General features: G+C 36.2%; 2 protein-coding genes across 5 annotated transcripts in view; one reads left to right on the top strand and one right to left on the bottom strand.

Moving 5' to 3' along the window:
• The window catches only part of arfgef1 (ADP-ribosylation factor guanine nucleotide-exchange factor 1 (brefeldin A-inhibited)), a 64331-nt gene extending 62076 nt beyond the window's left edge, over window positions 1-2255 (top strand). For all 3 annotated transcript variants that reach the window (XM_081353060.1, XM_081353058.1, XM_081353059.1), the window contains exon 39: window positions 983-2255. In XM_081353060.1, coding sequence (XP_081209186.1) covers window positions 983-1147 — 165 coding nt within the window. In that variant the 3' untranslated portion in view covers window positions 1148-2255. The remainder of the gene's footprint in view (window positions 1-982) is intronic.
• A 1533-nt stretch (window positions 2256-3788) lies between these two features.
• cspp1a (centrosome and spindle pole associated protein 1a) overlaps window positions 3789-25852 on the bottom strand; it is a 22985-nt gene continuing 921 nt past the window's right edge. For both annotated transcript variants that reach the window (XM_081353068.1, XM_081353067.1), the window contains 26 exons: window positions 25666-25769; window positions 25451-25531; window positions 24603-24698; window positions 24144-24466; window positions 21333-21412; window positions 21158-21254; window positions 21009-21066; window positions 20260-20609; window positions 19966-20084; window positions 19769-19853; window positions 19451-19562; window positions 16623-16770; window positions 14778-14873; window positions 14308-14429; window positions 14062-14211; window positions 13390-13530; window positions 13178-13285; window positions 12683-12749; window positions 12472-12598; window positions 12069-12208; window positions 9770-9907; window positions 6877-6920; window positions 6684-6747; window positions 5644-5726; window positions 5071-5221; window positions 3789-4472 (listed from right to left, as the gene is read on the bottom strand). In XM_081353068.1, coding sequence (XP_081209194.1) covers window positions 4267-4472; window positions 5071-5221; window positions 5644-5726; window positions 6684-6747; window positions 6877-6920; window positions 9770-9907; window positions 12069-12208; window positions 12472-12598; window positions 12683-12749; window positions 13178-13285; window positions 13390-13530; window positions 14062-14211; window positions 14308-14429; window positions 14778-14873; window positions 16623-16770; window positions 19451-19562; window positions 19769-19853; window positions 19966-20084; window positions 20260-20609; window positions 21009-21066; window positions 21158-21254; window positions 21333-21412; window positions 24144-24466; window positions 24603-24698; window positions 25451-25531; window positions 25666-25769 — 3290 coding nt within the window. In that variant the 3' untranslated portion in view covers window positions 3789-4266. The remainder of the gene's footprint in view (window positions 4473-5070; window positions 5222-5643; window positions 5727-6683; window positions 6748-6876; window positions 6921-9769; window positions 9908-12068; window positions 12209-12471; window positions 12599-12682; window positions 12750-13177; window positions 13286-13389; window positions 13531-14061; window positions 14212-14307; window positions 14430-14777; window positions 14874-16622; window positions 16771-19450; window positions 19563-19768; window positions 19854-19965; window positions 20085-20259; window positions 20610-21008; window positions 21067-21157; window positions 21255-21332; window positions 21413-24143; window positions 24467-24602; window positions 24699-25450; window positions 25532-25665; window positions 25770-25852) is intronic.

The raw sequence follows: 25852 nt of genomic DNA, 5'->3' as shown, positions 1-25852 counted from the left end.
CTCTAGTGGGGCATGATGGAACTGCAGTCCATGATATTTAAAATGATAATGTATACATTTTTAAAACAAATGCAACAATTAAATTTTTATATTTTTACATGAATAATTCCGGTCCTAGTTTCTGGTCAATTGAGCATTCATATATATATATATATATATATATATATATATATATATATATATATATATATATATTTGTAATATAATCTTTGTAAAATATAAGCTTTGTAATATAATCTCACAACACTAGATTTTGTTTTCTGTATCTTTTGTTTGTTCGTTGGTTTGTTTCTCGGTAATTTTGCAGCACTTGTTTTCTTGATAATATATAATATTTTATAATATTTTTTCTTGTAATATAATCTCACAACACTAGATTTTGTTTTCCTGTATCTTTTGTTTGTTCGTTTCTCGGAAATTTTGCTGCACTTGTTTTCTTGATCAAAATGCACTGGAGATTTTTACTTTTGTGAAAAATTATTGAACTATGCCATATATATATATATATATATATATATATATATATATATATATATATACTGTATGTAAGCTATATAAAATATTTAAATGTTTTTATATTATATATACTAGCGTTTTGTAATATTCAGTAAGATTTTTTTTAAAATAAATTAATACTTTTATTCAGCAAGGGGCTCATTCAACTGATCAAACATGACAGTTAAGACTTTTATAATGTTGCAAAAAATTATATTTTGAAAAAAAAAAACTTATTTCAATTATTTAGTGAATATAAAATGGTAGTCCATATAGCAGGAGCTGGATCTGGTTTAAATCCTAAATCAAACTAATTCATATCATTCACATCATTAATGCTCAGTCATTTTTAATCTCGCTCAATTAGAGTGCTAATGTCAATACCGGTTTGTGTTGATATATAACCAATTATAAGAGAACACCTGGCGCTAATCATCAACGATTAAGAAAAAGTAATGTAATTAAAGCATTCTTGTTCTCTTTTCAGTTCAAGGCCCACGTGTCCCGATACTACCCTCTGCTTTGTGAGATCATGCAGTTTGACCTGATCCCGGAGCTGAGGGCCGTCCTGCGCAAGTTCTTCCTGCGCATCGGGTTGGTGTTCCAGATCACCCAGAGTTTGGAAACAGATCAGCCTCCCAACGACGCCTAGAAGCAGCAGCAGTGCCTGTCCCTGAACGCCACAGACGTCTGAAACACTGCAGGACACGATCAGCTGATCTCCTCTAACCAATGAAAAGATGGACAATGTCAGATACGATGGTACTAAAATCAACCCCCCGCCTACCCTTTCAGGATCTGCTCTGGACAAACAGCCAATAGCAGAACAGGAACCGTCTCCCACCCACCGGACAAATGACCAGGCCTTGTACAATAGGATCAAATTATGTAGAACATCATGAAGATGCTGAATATCACTACTACTATATAAATTGCTTGACCTTTGAGATCCTCAAAAGGTCCTGATATATTTCAAAACAGTGTCTTGGCATTATATTAAAAGCTGTTTGAAGAATGACGGAAGGGTTGCATATCAAGCAATGTGATGTGATGTTTCTCAAGTAATTCAGATTTTTTTTTCTTTTTTTCTTTTTTTTTGCATTTGCATTTGCACCGCTAATGGCTAACATTAGCATAAATAACTCCGAAGAAACTAGTTGTACAGAATTCCAGCTTTGTAATATAATCTCACAACACTAGATTTTGTTTTCTGTATCTTTTGTTTGTTCGTTGGTTTGTTTCTCGGAAATTTTGCTGCACTTGTTTTCTTGATCAAAATGCACTGGAGATTTTTACTTTTGTGATAAATTATTGAACTATGCCATCTTTCCCTCCATAACTGTCCAGCTAGAGATTTCTAATACGATACAAAATGATTAGTTCGATTTACTCCATTTTATATACGCTGACACTTTTTTAATTAAACACAGAGGGCAACTGAGATCCTTTAAAAGGAAAAAAACTGGAACTTGAAAATTGAGGGTGACTTACGTGTGAGCTGCATCTGAATCACTGGTTTGTATCCCTATTTGAAGTTTGGCTTCACTCTACGTGTACAAATTTTTAAAAAAGTTAATATATTTAAAATCTTCTCTTCGGTTTTGGGGGTGGGATGTATTGTATAGAAATTAATGATAGCTGCGCTTTAAAACTGTTGATGGAATAAGGATCTGAAGCATTCCTGACTAGTGGGGGTAAACTGTAATGGTACAGCCCTGTAAAGTTTTCTATATGGAATAAAATGATCTGTACAACTCTATACGACACTGGTCTTCATCACGCATTCTAATCAGGTCATAGGTCAAGAAAGATTTGGGACTTGGTGCATTTGCCTTGATGAATTTGGAATAATTTTAGGGCAGGTTTTTTTTACCTTTACAGGCCTACCAGGGACTACCAATATAAAAAGCCAGAGCTTTTCATACAATTTAAATTGAGTTCTATGCACTAAAAAGAAAAAAAGATTATTTCATTCAAAGTAAATATACACACTATCATTCAAAATATGGTCACAGTAAGATTTTTTTTTAAGAAAAAAATAAATAAATTGCTACTTTTATCCAGGATCAAAACGCATTGTTGAAAACAACATGTTTCTACATTGATGAAATGTTTCTTGAGCATCAAATCAGCATAGAATGATTTCTGAAGGATCATGTGACACTGAAGACTGGAGTAATGATGCTGAAAATGTTTTACCATCACAGTTGTAAATTACATTTTAAAATATATTAAAATAGAAAATAGTTATGTAATAGAATATTGATCGAATAAATGCAGCATTGGTGAGGACAAGACTTTTTAAAAAACAAAAACACTTTTAAAAATCTTACCAAACGTACGGTATTGTGTTAAAAGTATATATTTTTGAGGTAAATATTTATACGATTTAACGATGTGCTGCAAATTTCTTTCCTAGAGAAATCCACGGACATTGAATGACTTTCCTAAAGTAACGTCAGGGCAAGTGTTGTTCACTAACTCTTATTGACGTCTTTCTGCGGTTGAAACACTAACTGAGCGATTATAAGATATATTTTTTTATTTTGGCAAGTTGTAGTTTCTCTCACCATTCCATTTCGAGCTAAAATTAGTGATGAAAGATGATCGGTTCGCGCTCGCTTTACTTGCAGTTTGAACTAAAGCGGTTAGAGATGTCACATTAAAGAGCGATACGTTTGAATTTGCCATTTTGAAAGCGAGGTGTACTATCACAAATAACAAATTAAATCGTGACCTTTTTTGCTATAATCTCATTTCTCACACAAACGACGCATTGTGAGCCGTTTGAAAATGACGGAATGATTCCAGCATGTATTTCATAATAGTCTAGAAATACAGGCCAGAAAACACTACACAATGTGTAAAATCAACATGAAATCAAAACAGACAGTTCCTCTTTTTAATGGAATATTCCAGTATTTGTGCTTTTTAATTCACTGTGCCCTCGTAATCAAAATAATTTCCACTCCCTCTTGCAGACATCTCTTCTCTGATGACGTGTTTACTGGTGTGAGGGCGGGACAACCTGTCACTCATATGATGTCATAGCAATAGCAAACCACAACCATCCAATGAAATAATGGAAAAAATCGAGTCCCACCCTACTTTTTTTCTTGTTTGAGAAGCCATTTCACTCAGATGTGTGTCATGAGAAAAGAAAAATCGCAACATCCGTTTCATGATGACGAATTGAAGACAATTTTATATTTGCGGACATCTGATTGAAAACCCTAGTTTAACCCTAGCCTCAGATGTCACTTGAAATAAGTGCATTACAGAACAAAGTGTTTAAAACTTCTTAAAATATTTTATTAAGAGTCAATCGACTCAATTACATTACCTTCAATTTTCAGGTATACTGTTTGCATATGCTTGCATAACCTCATATTCCAACTTACAATTCATCTTCTGTAAACTAATCGTTAAAAATTACAAATTGCAACATTGGAAGTACAGATCTCTTACCTGACAAACAAACAGAATTCATGCCGTTTACATTCATACACTGTCACAGTAAAAGTTCATTTCTCCCAGACTGCACTCTCTGGCTGGAGGGAACAGACTTGATTAATGCTACAAAAACACTCTTAATGCTACAGGAAGTGTTCCAAAACTTCCTAAGTGTAATATTTCATTTCACTACAATCTTAAAGAAACTTGACTGATAAATTGTAAACATTCATCTTTAGCATCATGTGTACACGTTTGAATAAACGTATAAAATAGCTATACAAAGTTACAAAACTGGTTAAGAATTCAGAATGAGATTTAACCATGATAAGTGGACGGCCCTTCCCAATCCTGGCCTGCATGGTTTCGGCTGGATGGCCTGCGCCCGCCCGTGAATCTCTTCAGCGTATCTGAGGAACTAGGACGTAACCAGGGCTCTGTGGCAATGGTGTCAATGGAAACAGGCCGATTGGTTGAAGGAGTCTGTGGCCATAGCTCCTCCCCTTCCTCAGCTGACACTTCCCCTAGACAGCACAAAAAATACACATCTCAATGCTTCTGACCTACTAGTTTGTGTTTAGCAAGCTAACGGTTTAGCATAGCAATAAATCTTCAACTGTTTCGCCGCCAGCGTAAAAAAAAAAAAAAAAACTGTTTTAACAGGGGTTTTTTTCTAGCTTCAGGCATTTTTTTTTCAACACTTAAAAAAAAGGTCAATTTTGAACTAAGTTTTGAAGAAATTCAGTACTCTGTCAGAAGATGCGTAATAGCGCCCCCTATTGTATAACAGTGAAAACACGGAAAGCCGGAAAATTCAGTCAATGGCAGGGAAGCGTTGTCTCATAAATGATGGGAAATTCAGTCAATGTCATGGAAAGAGTTGCGAAAAGGTTTGATTAGTTAGGATATCTAGATTACCCACCCTTAAATGTCAGGTAAAACAGCAAACTTGGTCACATTAAGCCCAAAATACCACTGCTCAGTTTTTTTTTTTCTTTTCTTTTTTTAACCCAATCAAAGAATGGAAAAGAACTTTGTCTTGAGCGGCAGATTACGCGACACAGTTGACCAGACTTCATGCTAGTAGTCAAAAGTAGTCTGGCTGGGCGAGAAGTTCCTGACCTGATCTCCGGTCGTGTTCTCTCATGTTGTTCAGCGATGTCATCTTGTTCTTTGTGCGCTCCCTCAGCCGTTCTATTTCTGCGCTGGTTAGCGAGTGCAGGGACTGGCTGTCAGGACCACTGTCAGGTCGAGTGTACCTGTTTACCACATCCTATCGACAAACAAAAGTACAGTCATTCAGCGCAGAGTCTTTGTGGATGCATTCAATAAAAAAATTAAATACAAGCTCCGTTCCAAAACCTGATGGAAGGCTTCTAAAGAGTAGGCAGGCTTCAAAGATCCCTTGTTTTGACCAAATTCTAAGGCAGACTGCACATATTCTTTAGCAGAGAAGACAATCGCTAGTAGTAGAGATTAACAAACAAAAAACTAGCTTGTGTAAACCGTATTAAAACAAATGAATATTAAATTATTAAAGTATCAATATACTATTTTACACAATATTTGTGTGCCATGTTTATTTCTTTGGAATTACTCCAATGGATTCAACTGTGATACAAAGTTTTGGAACAAAGCTAATGACTTTGCCTTGGTCAAGTGAGGATGTAGTTGTGCACAACAAGGGTCTCTTACACCAGACACGTCTGCCTTCCTAACCGCCGGTCTCGCTCTCTGGTCACGCCTTGATTGGCGACGGAATGAATCGCCACTGGGGTCTGTGTACAAACAACCGATTGGTTATTTACAGCCGACAAACGTTCAGCAACAGCAGGCTCTGCAGTCCTTCCTCTCTCTCGAGATTCTCTCTAGCTCAAACAAGCACGATTCAAGCAATCAAAGCTTGGTAATTGAAACTGAGCAAATGAAAAGGCATTTAATGAATGAGGCCGAGACTGTTTTGGGAACTCATTTACAAGGTGACTGCTGATCTCTCTGGGGCGCTGCTGTGAAGACAGGCATTAGTCAGTCTCTCTTCTGTCTGGAGTTCATAGCTGTCACACTAGCTGTCATTCGTCTCTGGTGGCAGTGACAGCAGCTGCTCATACACACACACACCCCTATACTTCCCACAGACGCCTATTGTTTCTAAATTATGTTAATCGATATGCCCCAACTCTAATGTACCCCTTAAGTGTTTTTTAAATTACATATCACATTATATTACTAAAGCTAAATGGTCAAGTTAAAAATTATCTAAAGAACTAAATATCACAATAATGTGATTTTTGACAGGCATTCTGTGTTGCAGACAAGCAATGTAACTCAACTTATGTGTTGAAGCCCTGGTGAGATTTCATATCAGTTTCTGAAGACCTTTTTGGAAGTATGGGCTTTACAAATATATCAAAATAATTCATGGCAGAATGTTAGTATGACGTCCTTTCTTCACACAAAAGAGATTTTGAAGAATGTTGTTAACCAAGCCGTTTTGGTTACCATTGACTTGCATTCTCTCAAAACTATTTCTTTTATATTCAAAAAGGAAAAAGTCATGCAGGTTTGGAACCACACGAGGGTCAGTATTCTTTGAGTAATCTTACCCTTTATGTATATATGCTGGTGGGTGTAATTTAAATGTAATCTAGAAGTCTAAACTTTTCAGGTGAAAAAGCATTTGTGTCACGCTGGTGAATAAAACGTTTCTCTCCGTTTTTTATTTTAGAGGAACTTACCAATAAAGGCGCTCTCTGAGTCTAACAGCAAGCGTCTGCCTGGATCCTCTGCAGAATTCAGCCTCTGGGGTGATAAACACATCAATAAAGACGTCAAGTCAATAGCCAGAACAGTCAGACAGCGCTAACAGAGTGCAGATACCCTTTAAGGGCTCAGAAAAAAGAAAAAAAATAGACCTTTTCGTAGACATACCTGCTTATGATGCTGCTCTCCTGAAGACACCACATCAAAGTAATCTGCCCAGAGGAAGACAGGTTAGGTTTTAATTTTATATTAATATATTCAGTAAATGCTAAAAAACATATATGTAATATATATATAATATATATGTCACTTTTGATCAATTTAAAGCTGCAGTCCGTAGCTTTTTTGGGTTAAAAATGATAACCAACCAGTGTTCAAAACTATCTGCTCGCCTTAGCTCGATTCAAAATGGTAAGCTTGTAATAATGTTTTTAATTCCAGTGGTACTAGTGGATTTCCGCGGGAAATTCAAGCATGTCTTTGCGTCATTACGTCACATCTGTGCACATAAAGAAGGAGTCTCGGCTAGTAGGCTATGAGTGTGAGGATGTTGGAGGTGGAGATTTATAGCCTTTTCTCGCAGCACTTGATACAATTAAACTTGTCAATTTGATGGCGGATCCAGAAAGGTTCAAATGACAATCACCAGTGACAACTGGAGATTCACCCGTTGTAAAACGCAAAAGACTTTGAAAAAAAAAAAAAAAAAAAAAAAAAGAGATTGCAACCGGCCCATGCGAAAACAAGGATAAATATCGTGAGGGCATTAAATGTAGTCACGCAATGCTGATGTTGTTAACATTAACAATTTGAGAACAAAGAATAATTTGCACAGTTTGACGTGATATGATAAGCGAGTGTTAGATTTAATCAGCACGATTTACTGCAATGCTTTTTTCCCCTTAGTTGGTCAGAACAAAAGTGCATGTTACTTACTTCTTCAGACGACATTTTCCGGTGAAAATTCTTATGTTGGTCATACTTCAAAAAAGTAGAATCTGTGATTGCGAATGACAGTATCCACACCACCAGCGCGGTGATTGACAGCCGCACATTCTCCTCAAAACATTGGATTCATCCGCGCTGTGCCATGCCGAGGCACAACGCATGTAAAGTTGATAATTCCACGATTTCGAACAGAGATGGCGACAAAGAGGAAAAACTGCGGACTGCAGCTTTAAACGTACAATATGTAATTTTTTTCGCCACTAGGGGTCGCTAACGTCTTACAATAACAAAGGCGTAGTTTGATGACGCAACATTTGCTAAGAATTATGGATCTTGTCGTCAACGTCAAGCCGACCGATCTAATAATGTTTATGGATGACTGAATACATCGATGTTTTTATCATGACTGTGATATGAAGCAGGTCGGGATTGCTAAGAGACAACTATCAGCTCCACACGCGACGCAAGTCCCGCGGATATAAAAGGAATATGGACATTTCATTCTACCGAACTACACGCAAGTGCAGAATTACTACTCACAGGCCAGTTTATTAGACAAATTAAACTTATGAGGTAACGCAGCGCTGTTTCACCTGGTCTAACATTACACTATCACACTAAACTGCATTTGAATGTGTTGAAATTTATGTTATTCTATGTGTTAGTTTGTCTGTATGAGACTAGCAGTAAGCTAGATCAACATTAGAATAACATACAGATCATATTCTAACATTTTATCATTGTTGATCATTGATTAGTTTTATGTAAATGTGCTCACCTGTTTAATAAAGTACATGTAGGAGCGGTCGAAGTCTCGGACGTGGAGCTCTAGGCATCTCGAAAACACCGCGCTGATATTGATTCTCGTTTTAGTTCTCCTTTTTTATCCAAAGTCTGCTTGCCATGGTCCATAATGTTTGAACGAAACAACAACAGCGTGCAAATAGACATTACGAACTACACAGTTGTCCACGTCTGTCGCCTTGGTTACTATCAGAGGACTCTGGTTACTATGGCAGTATGAGCGGAAAACAGGGAGAACGCGGATATGACGCCATTGACGGCGACAAAGTGGAAATAAAGAAACGGGACGTTTCTCGAATTAAATTTCAAATTTCTCCTGGTTTGAAAGTTGTTGGAAACAGTCAGGATAATGTAAGTACACAACTAAAAAAATATATATAACAGATATAGTGATTTTTGCTATTTTTAAAGCAAAAAAAATTACATATTGTACCTTTAATGCATCCTTGCTGAATAAAAGTATTAATTCCTGACCCTAAGATTTTGGACAGTAGTAAATATATAATACGTTTCTAAATGAATCTGCGTTTTGAACGAATTAATCAGGTGAACCAATGATTCAATGGTGCATTCATAAAGAAAGCAATTGACTCAAATGTACTCTTAATTCTTGAATGAATCAGCTGTTTGAATGAATCGAATTTACCGCCACCTACCGGCAGTTTTAGTTTCTTATTTAGAGTATCACTTAATTTAAAAAAAATATTTTCATATTTCCCTACAAATAAAAAAAACGAAACATTAAAAGTATAGTTCTCTCAAAAATGAAAATTCTGTGATTTACTCACCCTCATGGCCATTGAAGCCTTAAAGTTTGTGTAATAAATTCTAAGTTGAATCAACAACAACAAAAATCTAATGAATACTTGATGCTTTTCTCATTTAACACAATAATGACTTTAAATCTTTTGGCGGTCATTTCTCAGCCAAAGTTTATGTACGTTTCCTTCAGGAGCATCAGTGAATGTTTGAACCTTTTTTAATAGTTGTGTTTGAGTCCCTCAATCTTCCTTGTTGTGAAAAGATGGATCTCAAAATCATACAGTCACTGCTGGAAAGGGTTCAAATATGCAGAAAATGCTGGAAATTATTCCAGCATATTCAAAATATTCTCTTATTTTGTAAACATTCACATTTTCACAGATTCTGTAAATGGTACAGATACTTTTTCTTGCAACTGTATGTATGCATGTATGTGTATATACTATACATATGCATGTGCCTTGTGTTTATCAGTATCCTTATGTTTGTTGGGTAAAAAAGGAAAACTATATAAACAAAGTAAAAATTTATTTGACTGAAAACTGACCAGCAGCTTTGCCCCTCCTCAGGCTGTTGATGGTTCGTTGCTGTTGTCGTAACAGAGCCTGTTGCTGGATATCTAGACTGTGATCATCACTGGGGGGGTCTGGATATGCCTGCCGCACCTCCTCACGGGATGCACCTTCTGATAACACAAACACACACAGATAAGAGTCAACCTCTCCTCCAGGACTACAGCATCACTGACAGATAATGCAGGGAGGTTGAATACAGATATGGACACACATAATCCAATCACAGAAAACACAGACTCATATTGCAAATCAGTGTTGTCCATCATACATGACAGGGGAAGAACAGCAGCTCTGCCACAGAAATGTAGAGAGGGAATCAGAGCTGGATATAGAGCATAACAAAGCAAGGGCATGGAGCCAGGCGCTGAGTCACGGCTCACAGAGATGCTACTCATTTCTCTCCTGCTGGGGGGTTTGATGACTGATACGACTATTCGACCCATGGGGTGAGAAGATGAGAGGGAGAGTTGATGAATATATCTTCTGAGCAGAGGAGAAGGTTAAAAGACTTCCAAAGGGACATGAAACAGACATTCCTCTAGGAAAACACATTAGCATCAGGACATTGGATTTAAAATAATGCAGCTTTCACTCAACCACATCCAGGTTTTTGCTCTCGGGATCCAAGTGTAATTAATTTTAAGCCTCAAATTTAAATTCCAACGATAATTCATACTAGCTACAATGATATTCTCCTGTTTAATATTTAACTTCTCTATTCGCGTCTACGCCAATAACCCCGACAAAATGTCCATTGCCTATATCTAAAAGTGGTATTTTATTTATAGTATTTATTCATATTTAGAATTGGCTTTTATTTTTAACTTTTTGTTATTTAACTTTTATTTCAAGGTTTAGTCATTTTTTTATGTTTGTCATTTTATTCGTTTTTTTTTATTTACAGTAGTCAACATTTGAAGTGGATCAAAAAAGTTAATCAAAGTTGTCCTAAGAAAAGAACGGGTATTGCTCAAAATCCATGTATAGCTTTGATGAAAGGTTTTGATCCACTTCAAAAGTTGACTACTGTATATGTTTCTATTTCTTTCATTTATAACCATTTCAGTTTTAGTTAAGTAATTTTGGTACTTAAAAACATCATTTAAGTTAGTTTACAATGCTACATTTCAAATTTTCTTTTAAGTTTTTTTCATTTTCAGCTTTATTTCAATTAACAAAAAACAATTATTAGTAGTTTTAGTGATTACCAAAGGATACTTTTTATTAACTTCATCCATCCATTCATAAGATCCATCCATCCATAAGATCCATTTATCCATCCATCCATAAGATCCATCATTCTGAATCTAAAAGTTTAACTTAAAAGGCTAAAACCTAAAATCCATTTAAGGCAAGGCAGTCAACATAGCGGCCATCTTGGCAAGTAGTATCTCGCTGAACTAATTTAGCCAGTGTGTTAAAGTGTGACTTTACAAGCTATTTGGAGAGCAGATGACAGTTTTTTGCTGTTACACTGAAGCCATAGGCGTCGATTTCGGTGGGGACGGTGGGGACGCATACCCACCAGATTTCGTCATTAGTCATTTTGTACCCACCACTTTTAACTTAACGTCCATAATAATTGGACTTTTGGTTAGATTTTTTGACAGTTTTCAGTGGTTATGAGGAGCAATATGAGAGAGAAATTTGGGGATCATTGATCGTTGTTTAGGTACATTAAACCACGTTAAGCTTTTTTCCTTACAATAGACTCTAATGAAGCAGAAACGCTTAATGTCATGTCATGAAATTTGGCAATCATTGTTTAGGTACATTAAACCACGTCATGTCATATTGTCAACATGGTACTTATGAAGCAGAATAGTGGGTTGTAGTCTAATGCTTTTTGAAAACTTAAGGCTTTCTTCTTCATAAAACAAGTCGAACATCATCACATTTTTGTATACATTTTTTTTATTTACATTAGTAAGCTACAGGACATCTTCTTTCAAAACATGACCTGCGCGAAAGAGAAAAAAAAAATGAATGCGTCATTGTACCCAGCACTTCTGAAAATGCACTTCCGAACGCGTCTCTGTCCCCAGCACATTTCAAACCAAACTGACGCCCATGACTGAAGCTAACAAAGGATCAGAGCGTGGGCAACAGGAAATGAGTGTGGCTGTTGGTGGATATGTGAAGGTAATAAAGGCTGGTGAATGGGATTTCGGGAGCCATCACGGCTGTGATGAGTCTTTTTGAGTGAAATTACAGACCCATTGAAGAGTTCTGCAGACGTTTTCCAAGCAAAAAACTCTGTGTGACATTTACCTCTGTACTTCAGATGATTAAAATCTTGTAGGTTGTGCATGTTGGTTGCTGCAGTGGTGTGGGAAGCCGGCCTCCTGCTGGGTACTTGTCTGCGAAGTCTTGCCACTTCAAAAACGTCCTCCCGGAGGTGTTCTCTTGGCCTGTTCAATATGTAAGGCGTAATGCACGGTCAGAGGGTCATGATGACAAGACAAACCATGACAGGATGATCAGGTACATCATTCTGAAGGGGTTTATTTTGAAATATTGACTGTACATTATCCCATTTACTACATGGCTACTTACCAAATAAATAGGAACACCAGTGAAATATACATAAATATGTTTGTGGAGGGAAATTAACTTCATTAAAGGGTCTAATTGACACAATGTGTCTGTGCAGGATGTTTGTTTATTACCGTACCTGCCATGAACGAGAGGGAGGTGGTAATTTTCGTTGGACTGCATTAACTGTCCCTCCAGGCGTCTCTGTTCGCTCCGCAGCTGCCTACGCAAGGCTGATAACTCCCTGATCACTGTCTGCTTTTCTTCTGAAATAAAAAGACAGTATACAGTTCAGGGACTTTGTCCTTCATAGCTCCGACGGCTAGAGTACAAGCGGTGATGAGAGTTACCTGTGGCCCTGATCTCGTTCCTGCGGGCAGGCACCGGGGGAGAATGTGGTGCTGACATCGAGCGCATCTAATTGAAAACAGACAGAGGGAAAAAAATAACTGTGATTAGTCACTTTAAATGTCATTCACTTTAGACGTTCACTTTTTTTGTTCCAGTGGTTGGTTTTTGTTATCAAAACTAATTTATTTTTGTTTTGTGAAATCACAGTAAAATTGTCGTTTAAAATGTCATTTCCACCACAGAAGGCAGCTAAACACGATATTGTCATTTGAGATGTAGCGGAAACGAGGTGGACATTTTCAAGACTTTCAGAGAGAAAAAAAAGACAATGCTCCTGTGATGGTGATGAATGTACATATGAACATTGTTAGAGGACTAGTGAGAGTGTGAAAAGTGTTTATTTTCTAGTGTGTCCATAATTGAAGAAAACACCCAAGCATTGCCGTCTAAACGGCATATGAAGCATGATGTAACTGTGCATGTGTGTCACTCACAGACACAGTTGCAGAGGAGCGGTGGCTCTCCGCCGATGGAGGTCTAGGAATCTGCTTACGTAGTCTCTTCTGCAAGGCTGGTAGGGGTGGTGATGGTGCCCTGTGGACCTTTTGGTATTTGAGAATGATATGTCAGCACAGAAAAGGATGTTTGGCTTGAGGGAAAAGCCTCATGAACAAATGTAACAGACATGATAATGTGCACCCTTCACCTCCTTCTGTGTCTGATTCTCTCTTTCGTGTCTCTCCCTCAGGGCTTCGTTCTCTTTCTCCTCCTCTTCTTTCTTCAGTTTTTCAGCCTCTTTACGGCGCTCTTCGGCTTGCCTGATCAACTCCCCATTTTTGGCTATATGCTGTAAAATAGATGACAGAAAGGAAGCACATCCTGTGACTCTGTACCTTTCTTTTTTCTGTGATGTGTAATCCAGTCATTCCAATAGGAATATTCACGATTTGGAGTTTCACATAAAAGTTCCCCACGCAGATTTCTCTTACTTTCAAGTTAGCCACATGAATTTGTCGAGCTGACCAACTGCTTGGTTTGTGTGAGCTGTGCTTTATACATCGCTACACTTTTGACAATAGAAGTTTGTTTTGTTTTTTTTAGGTCAAGGGCTAAGAGTTAGCAAGCATGCTCCAGTTAGACCCTGCTGGTAGATGCTGTAACACCTCCATAATGGGGGCAAAAATCATCTTTTTCCATTGACGGCCTCAAAAGAAGCTGTTTGTTAGGGGTTATAAGGGTGTGTTAAAGCCTTTAGAGTATTGACTATTTCATTACATACTCATATGTTCAATCTGGGTGAAGACCAGCACTTCAAAGTGAATACATCTTCCTTTTAGCAAGCCCTTTTTGGGATTCATGTAATATCACAGCAAAGAACCTCTTTCTCTTTCTGACGCTTCTTCTCCTGCTCTTCCTCATACTCTCTTTCGATCCGAGCTCGCTGTTCGGCAAGCCGCCTCTCTTCTTTCTCGTCCTCGAGCCGGATCCGCTCCCTCTCTTCTGCCTCCTTTCTCCTCTTTTCCTCGATCTGTTCATCCAAATGATGATGACAAAGTGAAATGGCAGGCCAAAAGCACAGACAACATTATACAAAGGTGACTGAATGAGGCAAGTGAGTCCGTACCTGTTGCTTCAAACACTCCTTGTACAATTCCTGGTCACGGAGCTGCTGTGGAGTGGGCAGTTCGTTGAAAAGTTTACCCCGTGCTTGCACAGGTGGCTGAGAAGAGGAAAGACCTGCAGGCTCTACAGGGGTAGAAAGGATTTGGATGGAGTGTTCGCAATTTTATTTTTAGCTTCTAAAAGGCTTGATGATAATATCCACAAAGTCAGAAGCTTTAATATTTTTTTATACATTTTATATTTATTTTTAATTAAATAGAAATAAATTGTACAATTTAAAAATATATATATATTACTAAATTTCTATATATATTAATTTAGAAGTGCACAGACCCTATGCAGTACCTTCATTGACCACTGGCTGAAAACCAACTTGCATGTCATTACAGATATTTAAAACTTCTATTCCACTTATAAGTTACATAATTTTTCTGATTGTGAGACAAATTGTAATTCTGTGGCCAAAGTTACTTGATGCATAAGGTGAAGTAGCCGCTGGAATCTGGGCTACTCTGCCTCCGGAATCATAAGAGTCCACATTTGATTTATGCATTTGTTTCAAATCACCTGAAACAGAAACATGAATATGATTTAATTACTGTGATAATAAATAAAATCACTATGATTGATACCACAAAATTTCAGTATCAGTATGACTGTAAAAATATAGCATAGACTGAAAAACAATACAAATGTATTAATTGTTTTCCGTGAAGATTGCCAGCTTTCAATTCCAGACCAAAATTTCTGAATCAACTGACATTGAACTATAAGTGGGATGACTGGGATTTACACTAGTTAAAAATGTTGGGGTCGGTAAGGTTTTTATAATGTTTTTGAAAGAAGTCTTGTATGCTTACCAAGACTGCATTTATTTGATCAAAATACAATAAAACAGTAAAATTGTAAAATATTATTACAACTTACAATAATAATGGTTTTCTATTTTACTATGTTTTAAAATGCAATTTATTCCTGTGATGTCAAAGCTGTATTTTCAGCATCATTACTCCAGTCTTCACTGTCACGTGATCCTTCAGAAATCAATGTAATATACTGATTTGTTGCTCAAGAAACATTTGTTATTATTTGTGTGTGTGTATACAGTATATGTACACAAACACACAGACATACATATATATATATATATATATATATATATATATATATATATATATATATATATATGAAGAGTTCAGATGCAAAAGCCTCTAAGTGCCATCTGAAATTTTCTTCTAGAATGATCATTTTTATCAAGCTCGTATATTTAAGTTCAATAATTTCACTTAAATGGCAATGCAAATTACCTATTAATTGTCATTTAAGTGAAATTACTTAACTTAAATATACAAGCTTTATAAAAATGATCATTCTAGGAGAAAATTTCAGATGGCACTTAGAGGCTTTTGTATCTGAACTCTTCATATATATATATATATATATATATATATATATATATATATATATATATATATATATATATATATATATATATATATATATATATATATATATATATATATATATATTATTATTATTATTATTATATAAACAAAGAATTGACAGCACTAGTTAATATATTATAAATGTCTTTACTGTCACTTCTTTTCAATTGAATGTGTCCTGGTTGAATACAATTCTGTCCAAAAATGTTATTGACAGAAAACTTTTGAATGGTAGTGAATTTCAGTTACATAACTACACTATATAGTTGTGTTCATAATTTTACATACCCCTTTTTGCATTTATATGAATATAAATTAGCATTTAAAAAAAGATTATCTTCACTATTGCCCTGATTGAACCCTAATAAGCATCAATGACTGTTTGTAGACTTCTGTGTTTTTGTGTAAGTGCCTCACTTGATTTGTTGAATATATCAGGGTTCCCACATCTTTTGACCAATGAAATTCCTTATCTGTGATTTTTACATTTTTACAGTCATTCATTATACTAACCTTAACTCACAAAGAACATTTCTAGCTGATGAGATATTTCTGAGTGGAGCAAAGCTAGAAAAAGAGAATCATATTCACTATAGGAATTCTCGTGATTATTCCTTGATTTTCTAGATTTCCATGACCGTAGAAACCCTGATACATTTAAATATCTGTGTCGAATGTCAAATAACTTTAGAGCAGTTCTAAATAAAAAAATGCATTAGTATTTGATTAATACCTTGCAGATTCACAAAGGGTATGTAAACAATAAAAAAAGGTTTTTAGTAATACTCCCACTAATGTTGGATTGGACTAATTAAAGCCTTATTAAACTGCAGTGACTGGACTGAGTGAAGTGTGAACTCTGCATGCGTACTGATGAGATTTCCATGATCGTCTCTAAGAGGGGCTCCTCCTCCTGCTCGTCCCCAGGGCTCGTAGGCCTTCATCTCAGCCTCTATTTTAGCGTCATACAGCTCTTTTTCCACCTTCTCATTATACCGTCTCTGCTGTCGTTCTTGAATCTGTGCTCCATAAAATTCAGACAATAAGGCTTTGTTCAAACAGTGCATCATCTGGTTTGTTTTCAGACAAGAAAAAAAAGTTAAAACCTTATCTGCCGTATTTTGACAAATGAAAACCGAAACATTCATGTGTTTGTTTTGCTCTTCAAACTACAAATAAACTAAATGGAAGAGTTTGGCACAGGGAAAATTGCTGCCTACCTGAATGAAGCCTCAATGTCAAATATTGTAATTGTAACATCAAAATCAAAGTAGTATTACTCAACATATAATCAGACTTTAAAAGTAACCTCTGAGAAGAAAAGTTCAAACTTTCAGTTAACCACTTCTGATCGTAACCCTGATCTGCCTCTAGATTCCCTTTACCTTTGGAAATATTGTATTCTGCAGTGTTAATTTCGTTGACGAATAATTTTCGTCATTATTTTCGTCAACGACATTTTTTCAGTGACGAAAACGAGACGAAAACTAAATAAAAAACAGTTTTAAATGACGACAACTATGACGAAAATGTATTGACATTATCGTCAACGAATAAAAACTAGACGAAAATGTTGGGGAGGGACGATTGAGGAAGAGATCCAGTCATAACTGATGCGTTTGTGGTAAAGCGCAGATTTGAATTGTGACGTGCTGATCTACCCGCGGACAGGAGTTGGCATGTCTATAGATCGTTAAAAAATGTAAACGTCTGGGAGAAAGAGAAGAGCAGACATGGATAGATCTGAATGTTTTTCTGTGCGCGCGCGCGCGCACACACACACACACACACACACCCGACCCGAAGCGTGCCTGCTCTCTTTCGCGTCTGAATGGATAAAATACACACAACATTGTCTAAATGTCAGTTTTGGAGAGTATTCACGTAAACACAGTCGGTTATGTCTTTAAAGAATGTACCGTTGTTGTGAGAATAAAGAATGTACCGTTGTGAGAATAGCGGATCATGTGCATCAGTGCCATTGGATCTGCACACTCGTTCTTAAAGTGACAGTGCGTAATACACATAATGCCGTCTGTGCACTTAATCAAACAAAATAAAAAGAGAAAAGCACTCACTGCTCTTTAAAAGCTGTAATAAGGATTAATTATATTTAATTTATATAAATATGTCTGCTTGAAAGAATAAAGAATGAATATATATCATGCATTGATAAAAAAGACTAGGCTATTTCTTTAGGAGAAGTGGTTTTATTTTATTATGTTTTTTGTATTTCACAGCAGTTAAAAATGTGTCTGTATTGCATGTTCAAACTTTACAAATTATTCATATTAACAGGTTAATAGTGTTTTGGGAGTAGGCTATAATGGGTTTGGAAATTTTAGAGAAATTCTAAATTAATGCATTACAATTTAAATTCGATTTTAGTCGACTAAATATACTGTAGATTTAGTCGACTAAAATGTTATTGTATTTTCGTCGACTAAAACTAGACTAAAACTAAAACAATTCAGATGACTAAAATATGACTAAAACTAAATGGCATTTTAGTCAAAAGACTATGACTAAAACTAAATCAAAATTTGCTGTCAAAATTAACACTGGTATTCTGCTCTGATCTCTTCCTGTCAGACTGCTGAAGTTCTTGGGGAACTCAGTAGCATTCAAGGCCATCCGTCTTCAAACCCTTCACTGCACTATTTCAGACTCAATGATCTTGCAACCAGGCAGTTAAACAAACATCTTTCCAGCTATCTGATATATCTTTCAGTATTAAGTTCCCCCTTAATAACTTCCTCAGATTTGATTAAAAATATATTTATTTGTGTTCCGAAGATGAATGAAGACTAAAATTTCATATTTTAATATAATTTCATTATTTAATATTATGTATATGAGTTAGACTATAGATTGCATGGACACATGTGTTTAAGGATCATATTTTAGAAACAAGGAGGGGAGCTGGGAGAGTTGTATATTTTGCTTAGAGGTACGTGTGCAATGCAACGTTTATTGAGCAGAGATGTTCCACTAATGATGATACAATCAGTTGGCATGTTCTTTACAAGGAAATGAATGTTTCAACTGATGCAAATGTACCACTAATGTATACACAGAGGGAAAGTGGATTGTACCATGTGTAAGCATGAGGTATGCTTTCCATTTTTAAACATAAGCAACATGTTTTTCTATCTTACAAGGAAGTTGAAAGTCACTCAGTGGTGTATATAAGCTCAATCTTACTGTACTACGTCAGAGAAACATTCTGAAAACATAGACCTGGCACGAATACAACATCTTCTCAAGTTTCTCTCCTAAGCTGATGAATAGAATTTTTTCTTGGTAAGATAACTGGTGTCCGGTTCCGTGAATCAAATAATAACGGGGGAACAGGCTTAATTCCAAGTCTACAATGAACAAAAGTCTTACAGGTTTTGAAAGACATGAGGGTGAGTAATTATTGACAGAAATTTCATTTTTTGGTGAACTAACTCTTTAAATGACTTAATGCTTTTGGCTTGTCCCATGTTGTAGTTTTTGATTTTCTAAACTGTATATAACAATTAAAATCCTACAATGTACAACATACAGGTCATGTAGTAATTTTTATTTATTAAATCATTAAAATGTAAAGCTGTGTAACCCTGTTACTGATAGGGTAATTTAAATAATTAATTTGGACCCTTTCTATGGCATGACAATTAAAAAACCTCATACCATAAAATATTGTGAAAGTACCTGCTGCTTAAGGGCTTCCTGATAGCTAACCGCACTTTCCTTGGGCTGCTGCAGCCTCTTGGAAGAAAAGAACGCTGGTTCTGAGGGAACAACTCCAGCACGGCTGATCGGTCTATGGAGAGACAGAGATGAGCATTATGTTATTCTATTATATTCTGGTATATCTGAATAAATGTTTCCCCAACTGATACCTCAATTTAATTTGCCATTAAAAAAGCAACTCAAACATTATAAATCTATTTAGAAATTCATATTTCCACAGTATTTATTTTTGTTTAGTCATTTCAATATGGAAGTTAAGTATGAAAACGTGTCTACTGTGTAAGGCCTCCAGAGGGAGGCTGCAGAACGGGCAAATGTGCTTCTGGAGGGATGTGTGACTGTTGACCCCCTGCTGGTCCATCTAACACACACACACAAAACCATCATATTAAACTGGGATTCAACAGCTATATTTATCACGAAATAGTCAGGGAATCCAAGCTAGAATGCTAAAGCAAATATAGGCCACTCACAGTAGGCCAGATTGGCGTCTAGAGGATTTCTGGCTCCATAATAGTAATATGCATTATCATAAGGCGTTTGATAGGAGTCAGGGATGGAGGGACCCAAAGGAGGATGCACACCTGTAATTCTGACATCAGAGAACAGAAATATTTCATTAAATATGCAACAAAATAGTGCCTATAGTATTATTGAGGCATATTATAAAATACTTTCACTTTTGTTATTTCTTTTATGTTGTTAATTCAGAACAATTGTTGTTTCAGTGCAAAATCTAAGAACATAACACAAGATCTAACACAAACCTTGGGCCAACTATCTCCCCCAGGGTTCTTGAGAGGCTTCTGTGTTTGTCTTCAGTAACAGTGGTTGCACCATTGGTCCCAAACCCTGCTCGAGCTTCCAGACCAAGGCCTGATGTGTTAGCCAATCGGCTTAAGACAGTGCTGTGGTCCAGAGTCGGGGACTGGAAAGCAACACGAGGTCTCTCGGGAGGTGCGCTGTCTCTTGGTGCTTGTGGAAGTTTCTCTTCTTTTAGCCGCCTGGCAGAGTCATCCCTGAAGACCCCAAGACCCAGCCATGGTTGGTAAGGCACATCCCTTCTCCTGTCCTCGTATTCCTGGGTCATGGCACCAAATAGTTTGATTCGGTCTGACTGTGGGAAACAAGATGATATGACTGTAAATAGGAGCATAGCAGCTGTTGCATAGCTATGGTTGCAGTGAAAATGTGTGTCAAAGCCCAGAACACTGGGTCAATCTCAAATTCTGTCAAGTTCAGAAGTGAAAGAAGATTTGCTAAATTTTTCATTGATAATCTTAACCAATTAAGATTATGTCAAACAAAAGCTGCAGAAAGCTTCTGTAAATATTTCTACTTCCCCAGAAAAATAAAAGTCATTAATATAAAATAGTCATTAAAACATTTCTAGATGTTTCTAATATTTACATCCTAAATTTCACATATTTAAAAAAATATATATAAAGTATAAAACCATGTTTATAAAAATGTAAAACAATGACTTATCAAAGATTAAAAATCTGACGACCTTCACCTTTTTTTCTGGATCAACAGCGCCTGTTGCAGCCACTCTCAACTCAAGCTCCTTTTCCCTGTATAATTTGAGTTTAGATGGTCAAGTGAATATTTGAGCCCTGAAAGATTTTAATTTCAAATACCCACGATCATCAAATCATTTCTCACTTTCTTTTGTTCTTCTCTTTTTCGGCTATTTGCTGTAGCAGCTCAAGTTTGTAACGTTGCTTCCTCCTCTTAGAGGCCTCGTCCCCTTCAGCAGTACCTATATAACCAAGTCACAGGTTACAAATTACAGACACATTTTTATATATACTGAAAATAAAGTTTGATTTGACCTTACCAATCATGAGTCCTGTAGCAAACTCTGTCATCTTCTGCTCGCTTACAGATCTGGTTTGCGCTCGAGTCGGTGCTTGTAGACTACATTAAAATCACACAAAGCAAAAAAATCTATAAAACCTCACACAATCTAAAAAATCACACACACACACACACACACACACACACACACACACACACACACACACACACACACACACACACACACACACACACACACACACACACACACACACACACACACACACACACACACACACACACACACACACACACAGGATTAAAGAGCCTGGCTGTAGATCCATCAGATGCTTTGAGCCTCCCCATCAACACCAATCAATACAATCCCACTGATAGAATGGACAATAAATCCAGTCGATACAACTTTCCAACAAAGCAAACTCAGCGTTTCCTGTCTCTGCATTGTTAGAAACCCTCAGACTTAATAGTTAAATTCTCAGTGACTCAATTGTTAAATCTACAAAATGAAGACTGAAAACCATCACATCTTTTGATGCATCTTTTTCGGCACAGGCAGACTCAAAAGCCAGAAAATTGAAAGGAGGGTTTATATAATACAGACTCCTGCTAGAGTAATTACCCCTTTTGCTACTTGATTCACTGCAGTTTTATTTTCACCGAAAGTAAGGTGAAATAAGTTACTTTCACTGAGTTGGCTTTATACCCCAATTACTCTAATTGCAGATCAGTATAATTGAGTTGATGTGCTGTCAGGGTCTGTCTATTCTTCTGGTGACAGCTGTCTGCATTAACCTCTGTCTAGAAGGTAAGATGTCAAATTTAACGTATCTAAAACTGTGTGCAACCCTTCTACTTTCTACACTGGTTTATATTTGGCTCTTCATCTGTTTAAGCTATTTTTATTCGAATGTTGCTATGGTGATGATAGATATTTTTCACAGATATAGTCGGACTGTTAATTTCATGTCTTCTACAAGAAGTTGTGAAAAACACCATCTGCAAATGTTTTTTTTTTTTATGCAAAAACAACTGTAAGCTTTTTTTCCTGCTTAAACCATCTTCTTTCCATGTATGCATTATATTGCACTACCCTTGAAAAAATGTGGGTCAGTAATATTTATTTATTTTTCAAATGAAAAAAAAAACCTATTCAGCAAAAGCATTAAATTGATGAAAAGTGACAGTAAAAAAATATTTCTGAAGGACCATGTGACATGGAGACTGGAGTGATGGCTTCTGGAAATTTAGGTTTTACAAAAATAAGTTACATTTTAAATTATATCAAAATAAAATGAGTTACTTTAAATTATAATAATATTTCACAATATAGCTGTTTGTAATGTATTTTTGATCAAATAAATGCAACCTTGTGACATAAGACACTTCTTTCAAAAACAATTTTTCGTTCTTACCAAAAATCATACCAAGCCCAAACTTTTGAACAGTAGTTTATGTTAAATGGTGAGGAAGATGGACATTAAATATTGATTTGAATTTTTTTGTTAATTATTCATATGAACTAATTATTTAGTCTATATAATTAATTTATTAACTAAATCAAAAATCTTTCACTTTTTATGTAAGCAACATTGATTGAAAATGATTAAATGCATGGGGGGAGGGGGGGTTGCGCTGAATTACATGGTACATTTTGTGAATGACAAGCACTAATATTGTGTGTAGGGCTGGGCGTTAAACGTAAACGATATCATATCGAGATCGCGATACAATTTACATGGATAACGATGATACGCTCAGGACATTTTTATTTGATATGGATTAAAACAGCCTATCACAAAGCAGAAATAAATGTTACAACAGCCGGTAATAAGTGAATTCTGCGTGTCTTTGTGTGAATAAATGGCGTGGTTTCGTCTGATACACAAACTCACACACGTGACGCTCACTGTGTTTTCAGTGTCTGCCGTCTCAATATACGAGGACATGAACACATGCTTTGAGAGTCACTTCACAAGCTTTTCCCCTTTTCATTTGAGGAAAAACAACCGTCAAGTACACCGAAACTGAAACTAAAACTGAAAGATCTTCACGACAAACTGTCAAAATAAAAGTTTGGTTTAACTTCAAGAAATGATGACAGAAATATATCACTACTATGCACTCAAATGTACTTCACAAAGTAATAATAATATTATTATTTCTAAAGAATATCATACAACCAAGATATTTCTTCATCCATGTTTTAAATTTATACAGTTCTGTTGTGCAGCCTCTTATTTGACGAAAATTAAAAATGCAATGGTTTGATGTAAACTGTTACACTTTCATTTGATTACATTTTAAAGGCTTGATTAAAATGTTAGAGTTTATATGAATTTGTGTTAAATCATAAAACACAGAGTCCCCCAAAAAATAAAATGGAAAACACAGAATTTAGGTAAAAATAAAATGGATTTCATGGGGCCCTAAAGTAAAAGGTATGAAGTAGGCTATAAAAGGTATGTAAAAGGCTCTATGGAGTTTAATTGTGAACAAATTTACATGTTTACATTTATTCTCAAGGTCTATTTGTGGAAAGCATTTCCTTCCCCATTAATAGTAAATTGATATGATGATAAATATCTATATTGTGAAAAAAATATATTGTGATCATATTTTTGGCCATTTCACCCAGTCCTAATTACTGTATGTGCCAATCCATGGAGCTTTCGTCAGAGTTCCACATGGGCCTAATTATGACCTATATTAACTTGAAATGGAAGTCCCTCAAGAATATTATTCTTATTATGCTTCTTAAAATATAAACAGATCAACTTCTGAGTGCCACCAGAATAAACAGAAAGTGGAAGAGAGAACTTGTAAGATGCACCTGTTTGAGCTGTGTTTTCCTCCTCTCCTGTTTGCACCAGTGTCTTCCTGTATGTTTCTAAGCCTTTCCTTCTCAAAGAGTATCTCCTCATCAGAACTGGTGTGATCTCGGTGAGGGCCTTCCCAGCGATCTGGCGTCTTTACCCACTGTCTCCGTGGCCTTGATACCTTAGGCACTCCGGAAGTGGGCTCAGTTAGAGTGGCAACATCCCTCCTTGAGAACACAATGTTCTCTGTGCCCTGAATGCCCCTTTGCGCTTGTACCTCTGGAGAACCATCTGAGTACTTTGGAGTAATAGATCCAAAATCATCTCTCTCCAGGGCCTGACAGAATCAATCAACATTATGCTGAGAATCACAGGATTCAAGGCAAGTTTCAAGTCTACAGAGTTTTAAAAAAGCTTAAATTGATGCTGTATAGAACATTTAACAACAATACAGAGTTTTATTTCATTCAAACCTGTGGAGTACTTGAAGTTTTCCATATTTTCTGTGCTCCCTCTTGCCCTCGGAGAAACAGATTATACTCCTTGTTTCTCTCATCTTGCAGCTTTTCCTGGGTAGATTCACAAAAGACAAAACCGTTACATAGTAAGCGAAAAACAGTATGTGACAAAAGTAGTATGTCCGAAATGACCTGCTTCTCCTGGCGAGATTCTTAAGTGTGCATACGATGGACACTTAACTATCCCATGAGACCACGGGAGAGGATTTGTGAATGGCAGTGAAGCGACATTTATAACTGATGCTGGTAGGTCACATTATAATGACAGCATAGCGAATGTAGTGCGTCCGTATTACATTCATACTACCCACACTCATACTATATAGAACATACTTTTTTTAGTGGTTGTGACTTAATTACTTATTCAAAAATAAGTACCTACTCAAGAGAGCAAGTGATTTCAAACGCCGCCAGAGTGTTACTGACAGACTGTGAAGAGAGGTGCTGCAATAATGTAAAAATATGTGAAAACAAAATCAAGACTTTGTAAAAGGGCATAATGGGTCCCCTTTAATAGAACAACACATTTCTATGGTAATAATAAACAAGTATTAAATAAGACTTTTATGTTTGTACAAATTTCTAATGTTTACACAAAACAAATCTGCAGTCCCGCAATATACTGGTTGCCACAAGATACCTTATCCACTAAGCGTAAGCAAATCATTCTTCATGTCACTGAGGGCTTGCCAAACAGAAAGGGTGGGTCTTTGTGCAGCGGACTGAACTGGGTTATGCCAAGGAATGCAGAATTTGCTTTAGTGATCCATGCGTAAACAGATGGACAACAAACACAGGTTTACCTTCGCTGATCTCCGTTCTTTTATGGGGAGAGACAGCATGTGGGACGGTGGAAGTGGATCAGCAATCATTTGATTTCTTTTCTAAGAAAGAAATTACTTTATTAAAAAAAAAAATCAGTTGTTTAAGTATTTATTTAAATATATTTATTGTATGATTTATTCGCCATATATATATATATTAGGCTAATATATTATAAAAGAGTAGCATACTGAACCTCAGACACAAAGCGCCGGTAATCAAGTCGTAGCTCTTGCTTTAACCTCTGCTTTTTTCGTTCATATTCCTCTCCCAGAGGTAAACTGAGTCCAAAACTCTCTTCTGGAAATAAAAAGACAAAATTAAATTTCCAATGGCATTTTTTAAATATGAAAGAAAATCAAATGTATTTTTTCTTTTTTACA

Source organism: Scardinius erythrophthalmus, assembly GCF_964197995.2.
Source record: "Scardinius erythrophthalmus genome assembly, chromosome: 22".
In the NCBI taxonomy this organism is placed as follows: Eukaryota; Metazoa; Chordata; class Actinopteri; order Cypriniformes; family Leuciscidae; genus Scardinius; species Scardinius erythrophthalmus.
Note: the sequence above shows the minus strand (reverse complement) of the source record. Positions and strands in the feature narration are given on the sequence as shown.